General features: G+C 48.0%; 6 protein-coding genes across 6 annotated transcripts; 3 read left to right on the top strand and 3 right to left on the bottom strand.

Annotated features, from left to right (window-relative positions):
• Positions 1 to 72: 72 nt before the first annotated feature.
• N7518_008243 (HoxN/HupN/NixA family nickel/cobalt transporter) lies at positions 73 to 1841 on the top strand (the record flags this gene model as incomplete). The annotated part of the gene is made up of 7 exons (XM_057189170.1): positions 73 to 279; positions 333 to 343; positions 412 to 484; positions 539 to 624; positions 675 to 953; positions 1020 to 1165; positions 1228 to 1841. 7 exons carry the CDS (start codon positions 73 to 75, stop codon positions 1839 to 1841), a joined length of 1416 nt encoding a protein of 471 aa, XP_057040873.1.
• A 2102-nt stretch (positions 1842 to 3943) lies between these two features.
• On the top strand, positions 3944 to 5929 carry N7518_008242 (type-X family DNA polymerase; the record flags this gene model as incomplete). The annotated part of the gene is made up of 1 exon (XM_057189169.1): positions 3944 to 5929. One exon carries the CDS (start codon positions 3944 to 3946, stop codon positions 5927 to 5929), a length of 1986 nt encoding a protein of 661 aa, XP_057040872.1.
• A 491-nt stretch (positions 5930 to 6420) lies between these two features.
• N7518_008241 (aminophospholipid-translocating P4-type ATPase DRS2) lies at positions 6421 to 10607 on the bottom strand (the record flags this gene model as incomplete). Its single annotated transcript, XM_057189168.1, has 3 exons — positions 6421 to 7269; positions 7320 to 7623; positions 7681 to 10607. The coding sequence occupies 3 exons, from the start codon at positions 10605 to 10607 to the stop codon at positions 6421 to 6423; spliced, it is 4080 nt and encodes a 1359-aa protein (XP_057040871.1).
• Positions 10608 to 11347: 740 nt separating this feature from the next.
• Positions 11348 to 12440, bottom strand: N7518_008240 (exosome non-catalytic core subunit RRP45; the record flags this gene model as incomplete). The annotated part of the gene is made up of 3 exons (XM_057189167.1): positions 11348 to 11957; positions 12017 to 12136; positions 12196 to 12440. 3 exons carry the CDS (start codon positions 12438 to 12440, stop codon positions 11348 to 11350), a joined length of 975 nt encoding a protein of 324 aa, XP_057040870.1.
• Positions 12441 to 12617: 177 nt separating this feature from the next.
• Positions 12618 to 13709, top strand: N7518_008239 (spliceosome-associated CWC15 family protein; the record flags this gene model as incomplete). The annotated part of the gene is made up of 8 exons (XM_057189166.1): positions 12618 to 12627; positions 12686 to 12708; positions 12763 to 12839; positions 12892 to 13188; positions 13242 to 13323; positions 13377 to 13547; positions 13603 to 13638; positions 13692 to 13709. The coding sequence occupies 8 exons, from the start codon at positions 12618 to 12620 to the stop codon at positions 13707 to 13709; spliced, it is 714 nt and encodes a 237-aa protein (XP_057040869.1).
• An 812-nt stretch (positions 13710 to 14521) lies between these two features.
• N7518_008238 (SGNH/GDSL hydrolase family protein) lies at positions 14522 to 15556 on the bottom strand (the record flags this gene model as incomplete). The annotated part of the gene is made up of 5 exons (XM_057189165.1): positions 14522 to 14655; positions 14715 to 15105; positions 15180 to 15258; positions 15309 to 15348; positions 15415 to 15556. The coding sequence occupies 5 exons, from the start codon at positions 15554 to 15556 to the stop codon at positions 14522 to 14524; spliced, it is 786 nt and encodes a 261-aa protein (XP_057040868.1).
• Between the last annotated feature and the right edge of the window lie 1565 nt (positions 15557 to 17121).

The raw sequence follows: 17121 nt of genomic DNA, 5'->3' as shown, positions 1-17121 counted from the left end.
AATTGAAAGATTTCGATATCTCTCCAAGAGACATTGTAGACATCGTGACAGACATTTAGTCTGATATCCACCATGTCGGAATTCAATGAGCCCGCAGATACAGACTCGCGCAGTCTAGACAGCGACCGCAAATGGAGTCTGCAGCCTCTTCTTCGAAGTGCCGAGCGCTCGCATAGCAAAATGCCGGGTATTAGGAAGATTCCTCTTCCTGCCATTGGAATTATTGCATTTATTGCGTTGTTGAATATCATAGTCTGGATTGCGGCAGCTATTGTGCTGGTAAGTTTGAATAGGTTGTTTGACATTGGGTTGATTTGCTAATGCTTTTGTAGAGTTACCATCCGTGAGTCTTCATTACTGGATATCCCATAGCTCAAATCTCATTTCATTTACTAATTGAGCGGAATACAGTTCGCTCGTTTCTACAGCTGCCCTAGCCTATTCTCTTGGATTAAGACATGCATTCGATGCAGACCACATATCGGTATGTCGAAGTCGGCCTGGAAATAGACCAAATGATTAACAGTGAGATCTATAGGCTATCGATCTGATGACCAGACGACTCCTGGCAACAGGACAAAAGCCCGTTACCGTGGGCACGTTCTTCTCGCTTGGTCACTCAACGTGAGCACAGTCAACCCATTCTGTATCAAGTCAAATCTGACCTAGTCTAGCATCGTGATTATCACATCAATTGTCGTCGCAGCCACAGCAGCAGCTGTCTCCGACCGCTTCGATGGCTTCAGCACGGTCGGTGGAATCATTGGCACCTCCGTCAGCGCTGCCTTCTTGATCCTGCTTGGTCTTATGAATGCGTATATCCTTTATAAACTCGTGAAGCAGATGCAAAAGGTCTTCAGTCTCCCTGAGGGCCATGAAGATGAAGCGTGGAAGATCGAGGGTGGTGGAATCCTTTTCTCGGTTTTGAAGAAAATGTTCAAGCTGATTGACCGGTATGTTTTTTTGGTCAAGCTGTTGATGCTACGCATTATCTAACAAATATGTCTATTTTTGTCTAGTCCGTGGAAGATGTATCCCCTCGGAATTCTTTTCGGTCTTGGCTTCGACACCTCCTCCGAGATCGCTCTACTTGGAATCTCATCCATCGAAGCCGCGAAGGGAACATCCTTCTGGGTGATTCTCATTCTACCGGCTCTATTCACAGGTCAGTACCCTCACATGCGAGCTCATCAATCCCCTCCTTCAGCTCTAACCAATGCCTCCCAGCCGGTATGTGTCTTCTCGACACAATTGACGGAGCCTTGATGTTCGCCCTTTACATCCAACCAGCGACCAACTTCCTCCCCCAAAAGCCAACAAGCACTGTCTCAGACACCTCATCAATAGCCACCGATCCAGACCAGCTCCCGCAATCGCATAACAACCACCGCGACCCAGTCGCATTCCTGTACTACTCAATCGTGCTAACCACACTCACCGTCATCGTGGCGATTGTGATTGGCGTGATCCAGCTGCTCAGTCTCATCTTGAATGTTACAGACGCCAAAGGCAAATTCTGGGACGGCGTCCAGGTCGCTGGTGACTATTATGATGCTATTGGCGGTGGTATCTGCGGTTGCTTCATTGTCTTTGGTCTGCTGAGCGTTCTGGTTTATAAACCATGGCGCAGGTGGATGGATCAGCGACACGGGAAACATGTCGTTAATGACATCGAGAGGTATAGAGATGACGGTGATTCTCCCGGGGATGCTCCCGGTTGTGGTATCATTGTGACTGAGACCCCCAGCGGCACTGCTACTGAGGTTGTTGGGAAGGGGGCTTCGTCTCGGGTTGCTATAAAGGAGACTGGTGAGCCGAGACTTGAAGACCACATCGTGTAGGCGTTGCTACATCCTAGCTAGTATAAGCCAGTTGCTATTCTTCAAATGCAAGTGTTTTTAATATCCATATATCCTTCATCGTGTAGAAGTAAGCATCTCCCAAGGGAAAGAGATTACTGCCAAAAGTAAGGTGCACGAGGCTCTGCGGGTTTACCCTAGCTCCTTCCCTTCTGGTCAAAAATCGTCACCCACCCTGGTTTCTCCATGACCTTAAGCCACTGGACAGGTATAAATACCCCCCCCCCATTTCTCTCTTTTCTTCTTTCTTCCTCCTTCACATCTCTGGATCTATCTCTACTTCCGCTTTTCAAGGTTTCATCCTCCACCATGGTCACCCTCCATCCACCTTGGTCACCTTCCACCTTGATCCATCATCGAACATGACTTGATACCACTATGGACCTTCCACTATGGTCATGGTCACCGTCCACCATGACCCCATCCACCATAGACCTTCCGACTTGGTCACCTTCTATCATGGACCTCCCACCTTGACACATCGTCGAAAATGACTCGATACCACTATGGACCTTCCACCTTGGCCACCATCCACCTTGGTCACCATCACCTTGGTCACCATCCACCTTGGTCACCATCCATCATGGACCTTCTTGGTCATCCATCATCCAACATGACTTTGGAACTATATGCATTTCTTGTGACATCTATCTATTCATTCTAAAAGACGACCCTTGCTAACTCGGTTCTAGAAACCTTCCCCCCCCCCATATTTCCCTCCCCCTCCGTGACCATCCAGCAACTGGAAACCGTTCCGGTCGACAGGCTTGCAGTGAAAGCACTCCGGCCGGTAGTTTAAATGCTACTCGCTGCAAGTTTCCAGCAACTGGGCGTGGCCTCGCAAAGCGACTCAGTCGACAAGCTTATGGTGGAAGCACTCCGGCCGGTAGTTTAAATGCTACCCACCATAAGTTGCCTCGGGGCAAACCAACAACCGGGCGTGGCTTCGCAAAGCGACTCGGACGGCAACAGCTTCTTGTCAGCTATCATGAACACAATTCGATTATGGTCAATCACCTCTTTTTACCCCTCATGTTCCTCTTCCCTTTAATCACTACCTTCTTCGATCATCATGTTCTCTATCAGCCCTCGCGTCAATGCTCGTGCTCAAACCTACAACCAACTGGCTTCATCAATCTTCTTGGTCAAACTACGTCTCGTCGGTGTCTACCGCATATCCCGTGCCAACAACCCATCAATGCGGCATCTAACCCTTTCTATCTCAATGCCAATGGTAGCCAAACCATCGATTACCATTTCAGTCCCGGCGCCACTTCAAACAACAAGAAGCCCAGGTCAAAGCATCATTGCTTGTTCCAAATCCCAGTGGCTCTGTTTACACATGATCATTCTCTCCAGCCAAAGACCAAAAGCCAACTCTGCCACATATCCACTACAGACTCGGCTGATATTCAGGATGCATAAAATTGGGCTCCTCGGGATTCATATATCTGCGCAGCAGGGTTTGACGTGAGGGCTACTAATTTTCCTACATTTTCGCATTCTTTTGCCAGGTTCCAAAGTCGTTGGGGTGTGTTCGCAAAAAAAAGAAAAACATTCCATGTCTCATACATACCACCATAGTATTCTTGTTCTCACAGGACACTTCATGTAAAGCAAATCAATGGAACTTTCATGGTCATCTTTCAATTTCACCTTAACAGCTTCGTCTTCCAAGTAAGTCGAGTTGCAACTGCTGTCTTCTATATAGTAGCTTTTTATTTCATTGTGGTACTATGTACACTCTTGTACCTCTGGTTTTTTTAACTTTTATAAACTTCGTTGGTGCCTCAGGCGTCACACTAGTGACGTCAATACCATCTACATAACTATCACCCCGAGCTGTCGCAATCCCAAATCAACGACAACTTCAGTTCAAAATAAGATGAGAGCGATCCCTATATAAACTTTGCTCTACAAAATTGGAGTTTCGATGTTTTTGTCTCACTTGCTCGCCTTGAAAACCAATTATTTTTCAAACGCCAACAAAAGAATCACGCTCCTTGAAAGACTCTTCCTTGCGTATATGATGATTGCTTATTGTAGTTCTATCAAAAATTCATTTTTTGGAACTATCAGCGAGCATGATCGAAGATAAGAGCTCTTCTTCAAAAGACAAGACGGAACATGTCTCCCTCTTCTCATCCCAACCTCCCATCTTCATTTTGCCAATGCATCTCTCCCTAGAGGAGCTGGACGAGATTGAAGGCCGATTGATAGATTATGGCGGAAGACTTACCTATGATATTGCCGAAGCTGGTCTCGTTTTGGGAAAAGTCGGGCGCGTGAAGCGTGCAGCGCTGGAACTGCGCACCCGCGGTGTCTGGACAGAGGAGCTCATACCTAGCTCAGCTTCAAAATCGATTGGCGGTAGCGGCGAGCCCCCTCTCAAGCGCAGGCGCACAGATCAGTACGACGGAACCAATGATGTCTCGGTTGAGATTATCGATCTCAGTACCGAGTCTGAAGGCGAGGATGGAGCTACGAATCGACAGGATCCATCAAAGCAGCAGATCCCAGAGCAAAAGGCAGAAGCAATTGAAAATTCAATCACAGTACTGAAGCTCGAGTGGCTGGATACCTCTATCACATCCGGCAGATGTGTTTCCAAAGACCCCTTCGTTGTCTACCGTGGGCGAAAGATCCCTTCTCCGCCAACGACAGTGTCAGAAAATAAGCAAGACTTACTTAAACGGAAATCAAATCAAATAATCCAGCGTGCAAAGGAAGATGCTGGTGTACCAACGCCACGAACTCCTCCTCCGGACCACATTCATGCACGGCGCTCAAAAGAACCCCCTGACAGATCTTCCCAGCGCCCCCGGCCGACGCTATACCGAAAGACAACCTCAGAACACGAAATGGATGAAATTAACGCACCCCCACAACCAGATTGGGTCCGTGACCAAGTCACATTCGCATGCCTGCGCTCAGCACCCTTACACCCTCCAAACGAAGACTTTATCTTGCAACTCGTGAAAATAAGACGTATTCGAGAACTCACCATCGACAAGATCGGCGTGCGCGCATATAGCACCGCCATCGCAGCATTGGCAGCATACCCATATCCCATCCAACGGCCGAGTGAGATCCTCGCTTTACCCGGGTGCAACGCCAAGATCACGGACTTGTTCGCGCAGTTCCAACAACATGGTGGCTGCGAGCATACCGACGACGACGGGAACGTTGCCGCTGCCGACTCGCTGGAGAAAGATCCCATTCTCCGGGTTCTGAACTCGTTCTTTCAGATATGGGGTGTTGGGGCGAAGACAGCACGCGAGTTTTACCAGCGTGGGTGGCGCGACCTCGATGATATTGTCGAGCATGGGTGGGATACGCTCTCGCGTGTACAGCAGATTGGAGTGAAATTCTACGAGGAGTTCCAGGAAGGTATTCCCCGTGCTGAGAGCGAGGGTATTGCTACTGTGATTCGGGATCATGCTGCTCGGGTTAGGGCGGAAGATGCAAATGGAATTGAGTGTGTGATTGTTGGCGGATACCGGCGTGGGAAGCAAGTTAGTGGTGATGTTGATGTTATATTGAGTCATCGTGATGAGGCAGTGACTCGGAATCTGGTTGTTGATCTTGTTGCGAGTCTTGAAGCTGAACGTTATATCACTCATACGCTCTCGTTGCATTTGACTTCTTCGCTACGCGAGCAACAGACGTTGCCTTTTCATGGTGATGATACAAGGAAATTCGATACTTTGGACAAGGCACTGGTTGTCTGGCAAGACCCACACTTCGATGCTACAGCTGTTGAACATAATGACCGTCAGTTGAAAAATCCAAACATCCATCGTCGTGTCGATATCATTATATCACCTTGGCGCACGGTCGGTTGTGCGATACTCGGCTGGTCTGGCGATCTGACTTTTCAGCGAGATCTACGGCGGTATGCGAAGAAAGCACGCTTCTTGAAGTTCGATTCGAGTGGTGTGAGAGACCGAGGTACTGGAAGACAAGTTGACCTTGAAGAAGACGGAGAGACATGGGAGGAGAGGGAGAAACTTGTGATGGAGGGACTGGGAATAGGCTGGAGACCACCAGAAGAACGCTGCTCGAGATAGAAACCGATCATACCTCAGGAGAAAGAGATGGACGTAAAAACATACATATATTAGCGATGTGTACATCGCAGACTCAGATATTATTTCATGAAGTACGCTAAAGTGCCCACGAGTGACGACAATAGCGTACAAAGCTCCAAATCACGCAACCCGACTAAGAGTTGAATACCACCCAACCAGTTCCCACATCCACACACATGCTAGGAATTATGGTTATCAAATAAATTGGAAACGGGGGTTACTGCATCTGCCATGTTCAAGTTTCGCAAGACTCAGCTACAGCCACATCAGGTAAACAGGAAAGAAGTAATGTCACAGCCTCCACGCCAATCGTATGGCCATAAGGACGACCCAGAAAAAAAGGAAAACATAAGGTACACAAGATACAAATCTACCGACCTTCGGTATGGATGCATAGGAGCGAAGAAAAAGAAGAGCGCAACAAACACTGCAAATGCACAATGCATAATCGACCTACAGCGAATCAATCATCACACCATAGGCCTTGAGCTAGCCATCTCACCATAGCGTCCACGACTCCTGGTAGTGTCGTAAGCACTGAGAACACGCATCTGGCCGCCATCGTCGGCCTGGGAGAAGGCGTAGCCGCGCTGCTTACGCATGCGCTGGACCTGGCGGACTTTCCGGATGGCTTTTTGGAACTGTTCCATGCGTGGCCGGTAGTCCTGGACATTATATTTCTGAATTTCCTGGACATGGTGGTATTGTTGTGGGTAGTACATGCGCTTGGCGTACTTCCAGGCATAATCACGCAAAAGGCATATACAGGGTAGGACGATAGCCATCAGGTAGAAGATAGGGGACTTGAAGACCACGGGGATGGTGCCGTAGTATTCTCGCGAGAAACCCAAGGCTGGGGCGGCGTAACCGTATGCCGGGAGGAAGATGAGCCACAGGGCCATTGATCCTGGGATAGCAATGAAGGTGTACTTGGTCCAAATGTTGGTGATCAGAGCGGCTTTGCCGAGAACGGTACCTAGCACGGCGGTGTAAAGAGCTTCACCCCAGACCCAGTGGCCGGCAACCTGGCCGTCTGCCATAGGAAGGTCCCAGTAGAAAAGCAACTGAGAGACGATGTAGAGGATGAGAGAGTGGAAGAATCCATTCAGAATCCAGGCCCAAAAGCTGTGCTTCTGGAAGAATACACCTCTCTGACCTAGCTGGTACAGCTGTGGGTAGCGGTCGAGCAATCGGGCGGAGATGAACTGGTCAAAGATTCCCATCGCGAATGGAGGCAGGACAGTGAAGAGGACGTTGTAGAAGGAGAGCGTCCAAGATTCGTAGATAACCTCTCCAGAGAATGCGTTTTGGAAAGAATACTGTAACAAGTCAGATACCACTCCAAATGATCCATCAAGGTTGGACTTACCCAGAATTGAGTCATATACAGCGTAATGTTCTTATAGTATGAGTACAGAATGACTCGACTGATACGAGAATAGCTCCACGCTCCGTGAACCAAAAGCAACTTTCGAAGGAACCTGAACTGGCCAATTGCGACATCAGCAGATCGTGCCGCCTGAAGGCCTTCGACACCGCTGATACCGACTCCGACATGAGCGGCTTGAATCATGGACACATCATTGGCACCGTCGCCAATGGCCAAGAGGAGAGCCTTCTTGTGGCGCTTGACAAGCTTGACGACCAAGGCCTTTTGAAGGGGAGAGACCCGACTAAAGAGCATGTTAGAACAAAAATATAATCATCCAAAAATTCAACGGCACACTTACCAGCAAACAACGGCTTTGCAAATGACAGCCAAATCCAGGAATAGCTTCTCCATGTCTTTCTCCAATGCAAAGGTCAACGACCGCCCGTCAATTACCAAAGCTAAAGGTTCGGAGTCCCCAGAGACAATTTGACTCTGTACGGCGTCCATTTTCTTTTGCAAGCTGTCACGGGTGGCTTCTGACGACTCCTCGTTGATGATGAGAAGCGTCATGTCTTCCGAGATAAGTTTGCAAGACATGCCGATGTTGATTGCAGTCTCCTGTCGATCACCAGTCAAGACCCAAATCTTGATACCTGCAGTCTGGAGGGTGTGGATAGTATCCGGAACACCATCCTGCAAGCGATCCTCAATAGCCGTGGCGCCAAGAAGATAGAAATCCTTTTCAATCAGTTCGGCCGCCTTGTCCAGTTCATCCGCGCGGCTGCCGTCGACAGTTGTAGAAGCCTTGTCATAGATCTGGTACCATTGCTGGAACTCGTTTTCTGGGACTTCCCGCATAGCCAGACACAAGGTCCGTAGACCATCTGAGGCGTACTCCTCCAGGTGCTGGAGAGTTGCTTCCACGGTAGGGTTATCGGGATGCAGCCGCTCAATAATGACCGTGTCAGCACCCTTACAGTAGACGCGGACCTTTCCATCTGGACACCGGAAGATAGTGGACATTCGTTTTCTAGTAGAGTTGAACTCGCACACTGCCAGCAGTTCGTATTCAAGCTCCTGTCCACCAGCCTCAAAGATCACCGATCTTGGTCTTCGGTTGGTGAATCGGAAACCCAGCGAGGCGGCCCCATCTACCAAGGCTCCCTCATCCGGCGACGCTGCTTGGTACTTGATCACATTTGGGTCATCGCTGTTTCGCTCAGGAATAACAGTGTGACAGGTGGCAAGGAGAGTGAGAAATTCGCGAATAGCGTTCTGGCTTGGGTGCGATTGAAGGTTCTCTCTGAGTTTCTTGAAATCATAAATCCCAACCTCAGCACCATCCTCCATGGCAGCACGTCGGTCTTCGGGAACATCATCGCCATATTGGATACCGGCAATGCTAACTTGCTTAAACTCCATCATGTTGCAGGTAAGGGTGCCTGTTTTGTCGGAGAAGATGTACTCAATCTGACCAAGCTCTTCGACAAGGGAGGATGTGCGGCATATGGCCGGGGTGTCAGTTTTATCGTAGTAAATGTCGAGGTCGGAGTTGATGAGGAAGGCTTGGAAGTATTTGACGATTTCAATGGTGACGAAGAGGGAAATCGGAACCAAATTCGAATAGAGCACCCAGTACGTGAAAATGTCCATAAAAAACTGCCTTACCACTTTGACCGACCCATAGTCGAGGTATGCAAGCGATGAAGATCTGGTCCTCCGAATAGCAAGATCACCGACAGAACTGATGACACTCAGAACGATGAGAATGCTGACAAGCATCAAAATTTGAATGTTGACTGTTCGCTCCACGGCTGTTCGCTTGATCGGGGTTGCTGTCGCATTTCGCATCAGTTTTGTCTCGTGGCCACTAAAAACCACGATTCCATGAATCCAGGGAGTGTTGCGCAGCGTTGCACCACGAAGTAGGAGTTGATCCGGAGCCAAGGGTAACTCTTTCTCACCACCTCCAGCATTCATAGTCAAGGTGGCTTCGTAAGTATACAGACTGCTATTTGGCTGTTCTGATCGAACGCGTCCACTCAGACGACTCAGATCACTGGGGCTGACCAGATGCGCAGTCTCCGGAATGGCTTGCTTGATTTTGAGATTGGTCTCACCGTCCAAATTTGCCGTTTCAATGTAGCATAGACCTTCAGGCTCAGATGACGCCAATAGTACCAAGTCGGCTGGAAAAGGCTGCTCGGACTCAACCCTAACTATATCCCCGACCACAACATCCACCCATTTTGCATCGTGGAACGAAGATCCCTTAAGAACTTGTGTTTTCGAGTAATTTAGTCCCCTGTCCGACATTCTCCGTTTGTAGTCCTCTACCAATTCTTTGATCGCCGACACTGCCAAGACGATGGCCAGCGGAACGATAGTCGTGAACTTATTTGTCGGGGACACATTGGGGATTTGTTGCAGAACGGCGGTAAACAAGAAGAACAAGTTGGCATATTTGGAGAATTGCTCGAAGAGGAATTTTGGAATGAAGGTAAAGATGTTGTACTTGGCCGTCGATACGAAGTTGTTGACGAACCTGTGAGTGGCATTGGCAGGCGGGTTGTTGAGCTGAATCATGCGCGGGCCCAGTGTCGAGGGATCAACCTTGCGTGCAAAGATATTAAGGTCGGACACGTGGAACTTCTTGCGTTGCTTCGGGGGTGGCGCTGGAGAAGCATCGCTCCCAACTGTTCCCCTTCTTGCGCCTGACTCGGTCAACGGAAGATCCATTTCCGAGTATTGCGATGACCCCATGCCAAACATGTATTTCGCCTTGCCCATCAATCCACCCCCGAGTCCGAGGACGCTGTTGCGCTCATTTGCCTTGCGGACGTGGTGTGAACTGGCAATTCGTTCTTCGTCCGCGTCGAGATCATAATAACCCGAGTGCCCATCGTCGAAGTCATCCAAAGAATACCGCCGATAATTGTCCAGCCCAGAAGTCTGGGAGTAGGACCGATCTCGCATGCCGCTGGAGTAGGGGTCATTTGAATGGAGACCAATGTTGGTAGGCGGATGCGCCGGTCTAGAAGGAGCATTTTGCTGCGTTGCACCCTGCTGTGCGCTGGATCCGACAAAATTATCATAGGAAACAGAAGGTCGCGGTTGTGTTTGGGTGTACGGTTCTTCGGAGTCGTCAATGTTGTAGCGTTCTAATAGGTGTTCATCATTCACGGGGGGCCCTTGACCGCTGTTATACTCAGGTCCAGGATCCAACAGCAGGTCGTCATCGCGGCCAGCGGCTGGATGCGACCCAGGAGGCCTACCGCTGGCCATGATGCCGCGGGGAAGCTGACAGCCTCACTGTTCTATCGCAATAACAATGCCCCTGAGGCATTAATCGCAAGGTCACGTCGACAGAAAGCGCTCTGCTATATCTGTCGGAAGCAGGATAGTTGGAAATGAAGTATGACAAAAAATAACAGATTTGACGGGACTTGGACTGAAAAAAATGTGGGAATTAAGTGAGAATGAGGTCCAAGGGTGGCTTAGCGGGCGAAGGCAACAATTAAGCTATTGTTGCGCGGGTAGGCGGTAAAGCGCTTCACAACAATCAAAGAGAACATTCGAAATGATACTCTGATTATTATTCTTACTGGAGTGATTGAACAGTCTTACAAACGCTTTATATTTTCTCTACTCTCTGCTGTATGGTCAAAATGCACTTCTAGTCATTGGCCACCTCCAGTCTATAATGAATGGAGCTAAGAATAGGGGACTCTTGGCAGCCGGAAATATATTAACAGTGTATCGATGTATGGACCGACACTAGTCCCACTTTAGAGATAAAGATCTGCTGATTGAAAAGAAAAAGGTAAAAGTAACTGATTTGAACGATTTCCCTCAAATCTTAGGCGCCCAGTTTATATTTACAACCGAGGAAGAGTGGTTCAGTTCATTCATCTACTAGCCCGCACCCATATGTCGCCCATCACGTGGCAGCCAAGTATTATTGATGTAAACGCCATGCGAAACTCCAGTCCCCCAGTCATGAAAGTATTGGTAGTACATACTGTTTATTCGGTTTGAACCAACCGGTCGTTTTCTGCCCGAGACTCATCAGCCATGCCAATCTTCGCCCGCTTAGCTAGGTCGGCTTGGAGGACCTTCTCAATAGCAGCATTAATCTCTTTGACTTTTTCCCATGCCACATTTGTCTTGTTCACGATCGCCATGGCATCTGCAGGTGCACCTGCGTACTTCGAGAGGTAGCAAACATCGCCTGCGCTATTCATCCCAATAACAATATCTCCCTCAGCCGCCTGCTCCTCCTTTAGGGTGGCATCAACAATGACATGTTTGCTATCATTGTAGGTTTGGAATGTGACCGAGAGAGGCTTGTGTGTTATATTGAGCGGGACAGGCACACGTTGTTCCACGCCGTAGACTATGACACGCCCGTCTCTCACCACAGCATCCGGCCGGCGGAAGTGTTGCAGCCCAGCCATGACCGCAATGCAGGCCGCATCGGTGATATTTCCATCGTAGTCAATAATGTGCACATCGGCCCGAATCGACCAGCAGCTCACACCCTTCAGAATACACAAGGATTCAGTATCGAGGGCATTAGAATGGCGGATGATACGATCAAGGATATTGGTGGCGTAGGCTTCGATGTCGTTGGTTCTATAGAGATAATTGTGAGAACAGATCAATATATAATGAAAATTCTGGATGATATATACCTTCCGTTTTCCCAGGCCGGTGAACCCATTGCACTAAGCTCCAGGTTGATATTGAAGAGACCATCGAAGGGTCGGTCTTCACGCGGTTTGGTAACCTCAGCGGAGATACGGACAATAATGCTAGAGAATCAGTCAGTGATTGCCATTTGTGATAAACCAACAAAATATTTGAAGCTCACTTTGTCTTCCCAAGTTGTAGCTTCACATGTCCATATTCTTCACCAAAGGAGATATTCAGAGGACGATAGTCGTCAGGCTGGCGGCCATCGAGACGCACATTCTCACAGAGTGCTTCGAGAATAAAGTCGCGCTCTGCGATTGAGAGTTGCGCTTCTTTCGACATCGTTGAGGAAGGTCTAGCAGCCCCGGCGCGGGGATCAGAGTTGCTTTCTTTTTTGGGCCATTTTGCCAACGCAGGCCGCATTGTAGCAAACCGGATCATTATTATCCCGAGAGTTACACCAATAATAGCGGAATTTCTGTAGGGCGGTGACGGGGACGTGAGGAGAATATTAGTGCCTGAGGCGACTACGTACATCGAAAGCTGGAAGCCGTCGACGGCCCAGCAATTCCAACTCTCACTTAGCAACCCCATCACAAAATGACTACAGGTATGACATTTGAAACAAAAGTGGAGTATTTGAACAGTCAGAACTAACATTTCTTTAGCCCACAGACCTACTTTTGACCCGGTACGGCAACTTTTCTTAACACGACTCTTCATGGACACTGACTGATCTCAACAGGCGCAAGGCAAAGAAGCCCTCCGTGGCCCAGCCTACCACCAGCGACTCCTCCCTGCGCACAAACACCTCAAAGTTCGGTATGTAGGCCGATATTTAGTCAGACGACCCCGATCACTGACTTTATTCTAGCCAACCCGGACAAGGCGGTGCAGCTGACGCCGACCCATCGCCCCGTGACCTTCGCGCGGAGCTTCTCCAGGCCGAGGCGGCACACTTTGCCAAGAAGAATGGCGTTCCGGTCGACCAGCCAGCTATTGCTGAATCCTCGGTCCCCAAGCGATTGCTTGAAGCTGCGCCCCAAGATGGAAGCGATGGCGACATCCAGGAAGAAGACCCAGAGGCCAAACGACGACGCATATTGGAGGAGACGCGCGACATAGATGCCGATTCAGACGGGTCGGAAGAAGACAGCAGTGACGAGGATAGGTGGGCAAAACCCAGGACCACATGCTTAGGATGAATAAACTGATAAATCGCAGCGACGACGAAGATGAAGCAGCCGAGTTAATGCGGGAGCTTGAGAAGATCAAAAGGGAACGATTAGAGCAGAAGGAGAAAGAGGTATCTCGCTTTCTCGCACTTTGAATTCGATAACGGCGGCTAATGCATAACAGGAGCGTGAGCGCGCGGCTGAAGAAGAAGAGCAACGTGAGGTTGATATCGCACGCGGTAATCCTTTGCTCAATTCCCAGGATTTCAACATGAAACGGCGCTGGGATGACGACGTTGTGTTCAAGAACCAGGCTCGGGGAACGGAGAACAGAGACGGCAAGGAATTTGTCAACGTATGCTTACTTCTATTTGGCTTGTTCTTATGGGGTTAAACTAATTCGTTTTCAGGATCTTCTTCGTTCTGATTTCCACAAGCGCTTTATGGTATGTCCATATGATCGCTATTATTTTGATACATTTACTAACCGGGTTTTCAGGGCAAATACGTGCGGTAGAGTCTTCTGGGATACTCGAGCATCCAGATGTTAGTTCAAGGGTATTCAGCTTAGCGAATGGGTCTTATTCTTATGTTATCTTCAAATCTGTATCAAAAGAGCATTATAAACTGTCAATAATTGTATCCCCAAAAATGCTCCCAGCAATCTCTACAACAGTACCGTTTCAATATTATCTCTGCTGGATTTGATCGAGTGGAGTTTTGTTGTAAAACAGCATGTGTTCTGTATCATTCGAATCGGTCCCTACCAACATATGAAATATACTATTAGCAGTAGCTTAATGTATGGAGTATGGCTTGAAAGATATTGGTCTCCAATATATGCATTAACGTGCATTGGCCCTGTCGTCAGAGCTTAAGTTGAAGGGATTGTAGTATTTGATTTCCTAGAAGGATATTTTAGGCACTTGACCAAAATGCATATGGGTAACTAACTTCCAGCCAATTTTGTTCTATTATTATTCAATATGATTGCACAGGAGCTCGAGGCCTATCTCTTAGTTCACCAGAACCCCGGCTGGCTCTCCTCTTTCCCCACAAATTTTAAACACCCGAGGCGGCCGAAGATAGGAAAGTCCAGTATACTCTTGATGAGCCGTACAGCAGTGGAGGGAATACTTTAGTAGGGTGCTTTGCACAGAGACTAGTCAACCATCCTAGTGGAATAACGAAGTCCCTCCCGCCAGGGAAAGTCCGGTACATATCGTTGCACATGTAGGTTGTAGATTTCTTCAGAATATTGCTCACGTCTATCTTCTAAATAGAAACTTTCATATTGATCCTAAGAAGCCAATCTGTGACATACGCAACTCATTTCGGTGCATCACCCCACGAGGGGAACACCATTGGAAGAACCTCTGGAGTCTGATCCGGCCAAGTGGCCTGGGTTACCTTCATAATTTCATCGTAGACGATGCGGTTCCCAGCCGGAGACAGATGCAGACCTATATGACGAGTGAGTACAAGAGAAATGAAGGGGAGTGAATATGCATATTTCACGCACCATCAATGAGCAGACTAGCCAATATCTCATTGCTCGGCACATCATGAGCCCCAACTAGAGGTTCTCCCTCCTTCCATCCAGTGGTCTTCATGAAGGCGGACCATAGATCCACCACCGGGATATTGAGCGATGCACCAATCTCGCACGCAGCCACTGCATATGACTTTGTGAAGCTTGCAGTTCTGCTTGGGAATGGGGTATTCTTTGAAGCATCAAACCCCTCCAGTTGATATTCATTGACGGGAGGTGGGCTGATCAAAATGAGTCGTGGGTTCTGTGCGCGTGTCGCTGGGTGTTGAATGATTGTCTTCAAGTTCTCTTTATATTGATCCAGGGGCACATGTTGGCTGTGTGATGGAACGCACGCATCGTTGGCACCGAAGAAGATAGTCTATCCGATGTTACCAATTGGTATTTCGAGTACATTCGATATTTCAAATGGGTTTGCTAATAAGGAGGGCTTACCATGAGCCGCACATTAGCTGTTTGCGGCAAAGGGAAGAACTTATCAAAGACCTTTACAGCATGGGCGGTTGAATATCCACTGTTACTTGTTAGCATATCCCAGTGTATTATAGCTTTGGATGATCTTACGCTAGGCCGCGGTTGACAACATCCAATCTACGACTGTAGGCTGATTATTTCTTTCATTAGCCTATTGACCATGCGGATCTCTTGGGTTGTCAGAAGATTGACTCACATTCTTGGAGCGCAGCATGAAATGCGAAACCTAGCTCTTGGTTGCAGGCCATCTGAGTGATGGAGTCTCCAAAGAGAATAAATTGGTCATATGGTTTGAATGCATTCCCATCCCCATCCCCCTGGGTCTCGATGGTGGCCATGGTGAGGCAAGAATATAAATATAAGATCAAATTACTTGGGAGTTTGAAATTGAAGTCCTGGGGATTGGGGATTGGGGGCTTATAACAACAAGAAACGGACAGGAAAGGAAGTGGGGGAAGTCACTCCGCGGACAAAAAGGAAATTGGTGGACCTTCGGTTGTCAACTATGGAATGAATACATGTATATCATCAAGACTAGATCATGAGAACTACATACATATGTATGTACAATACTGATTATCTAAATCTATATAAAATCTCAAATCAATTTATCTATCCGTTCATCGAATTGGGGGTCGGTTTGGTTCGAGGGCTGTGTGCCATTGGTGTCCAGATCTGAACCCCGCACTATACTAATAGGAGTATAACATAGACCTTTGGGTTGCTATTATATCAAGGTAGCTACATGAGTATAACCAGATTTTTTACGTCCGGCATCACGAGTTTGGGACCTCTGTACACTCTAAGAATGCCCTTCTTGTCCTTCTGGTCATTCTGATCCTCCTGGTCCTTCCAACTGTACGAAGTAGTAATGGTGATCTGTGTCCATCGCGACCCCACCCAATTCCAGTTTTCCAATTACTATAGTTATTCAAAGGACCATGGGTGGTCAGAGAAGACACCAGAGGAAGACGAAGTCCCGTGTTAGTCCCGATATAGGAAGGGGCCACGGTTGAAATGGCCTTGATGAAAGATTTGGAAGACTCGGAATGTCAGAGTTCGAACACGAAAGTCGAAGTTTTTCTGGGATGGATATAAGTTGAAGGGCTAAGGCTAAGATATAGATGAATAGGAAGAAAAAGAGTGATCGGATTTTCCCGGCGCTTAAAAGTGACACCTAAGGGTCGAGCGCATGTAATTATTCCGCGGTATTCGCAATAGGATGAAAGCTAGCAATTCTCTTGTTGAATACTGGCATGGAATTTTTACATGTCTAGCTCGATGGCTAGTTGATTTCTTTCTCCCTGACCTACTTCGCTTATTGAGCAAATTTACCAGAACTAGATAATCAAGAGATCTAGTAAATGAAGAGATCGAATTGCACCATGAATGTGTGGATGGATATAGAAGTGCAGAGCTATGGGTTATGGGAAAAATGAAACACAGGAGCAAGTAATTTCTCTTTTACATGACATCGCTGTCTACTGATGCTCAACTTTGTCCCACTATTCAGCATACTTTTTCCTTAGGAGAGAGTAGCTTTGAGACCATGGATGTCTAGTTCTTCGCTGACTTCAAGCGACAAACGTGCATCTTCCTGTACTTGATAGTTGTACACAAAATATGTGTAGAGTTATCGTGACCCCGACCCATAAAAGAAGCTTTGGGACTACTTGCTAGTCGCCGAAAACCCCATATGCCCGAAAGAGCGGTAAAGGGGATCGTGCTGAAAACGGTGCTCAAAAATGATCTTCTAGCTAACTACGTAGGTATGGACCTCGGAGCCTATGGACGACTTGTTTATAAAGGATCCTTCAATGTCTATCAACATGTAAAGCTGGAACCACTCCCCGGGTGATATGTTGGACAGTATCGAGTTTATACATACCTCAAAGTAGACTGG

This window comes from Penicillium psychrosexuale, assembly GCF_028828465.1.
Source record: "Penicillium psychrosexuale strain IBT 29551 chromosome Unknown utg000004l, whole genome shotgun sequence".
Taxonomy (NCBI): domain Eukaryota; kingdom Fungi; phylum Ascomycota; class Eurotiomycetes; order Eurotiales; family Aspergillaceae; genus Penicillium; species Penicillium psychrosexuale.
The sequence above is the reverse complement of the archived record's forward strand: the minus strand, read 5'-3'. Positions and strand labels throughout refer to the sequence as shown.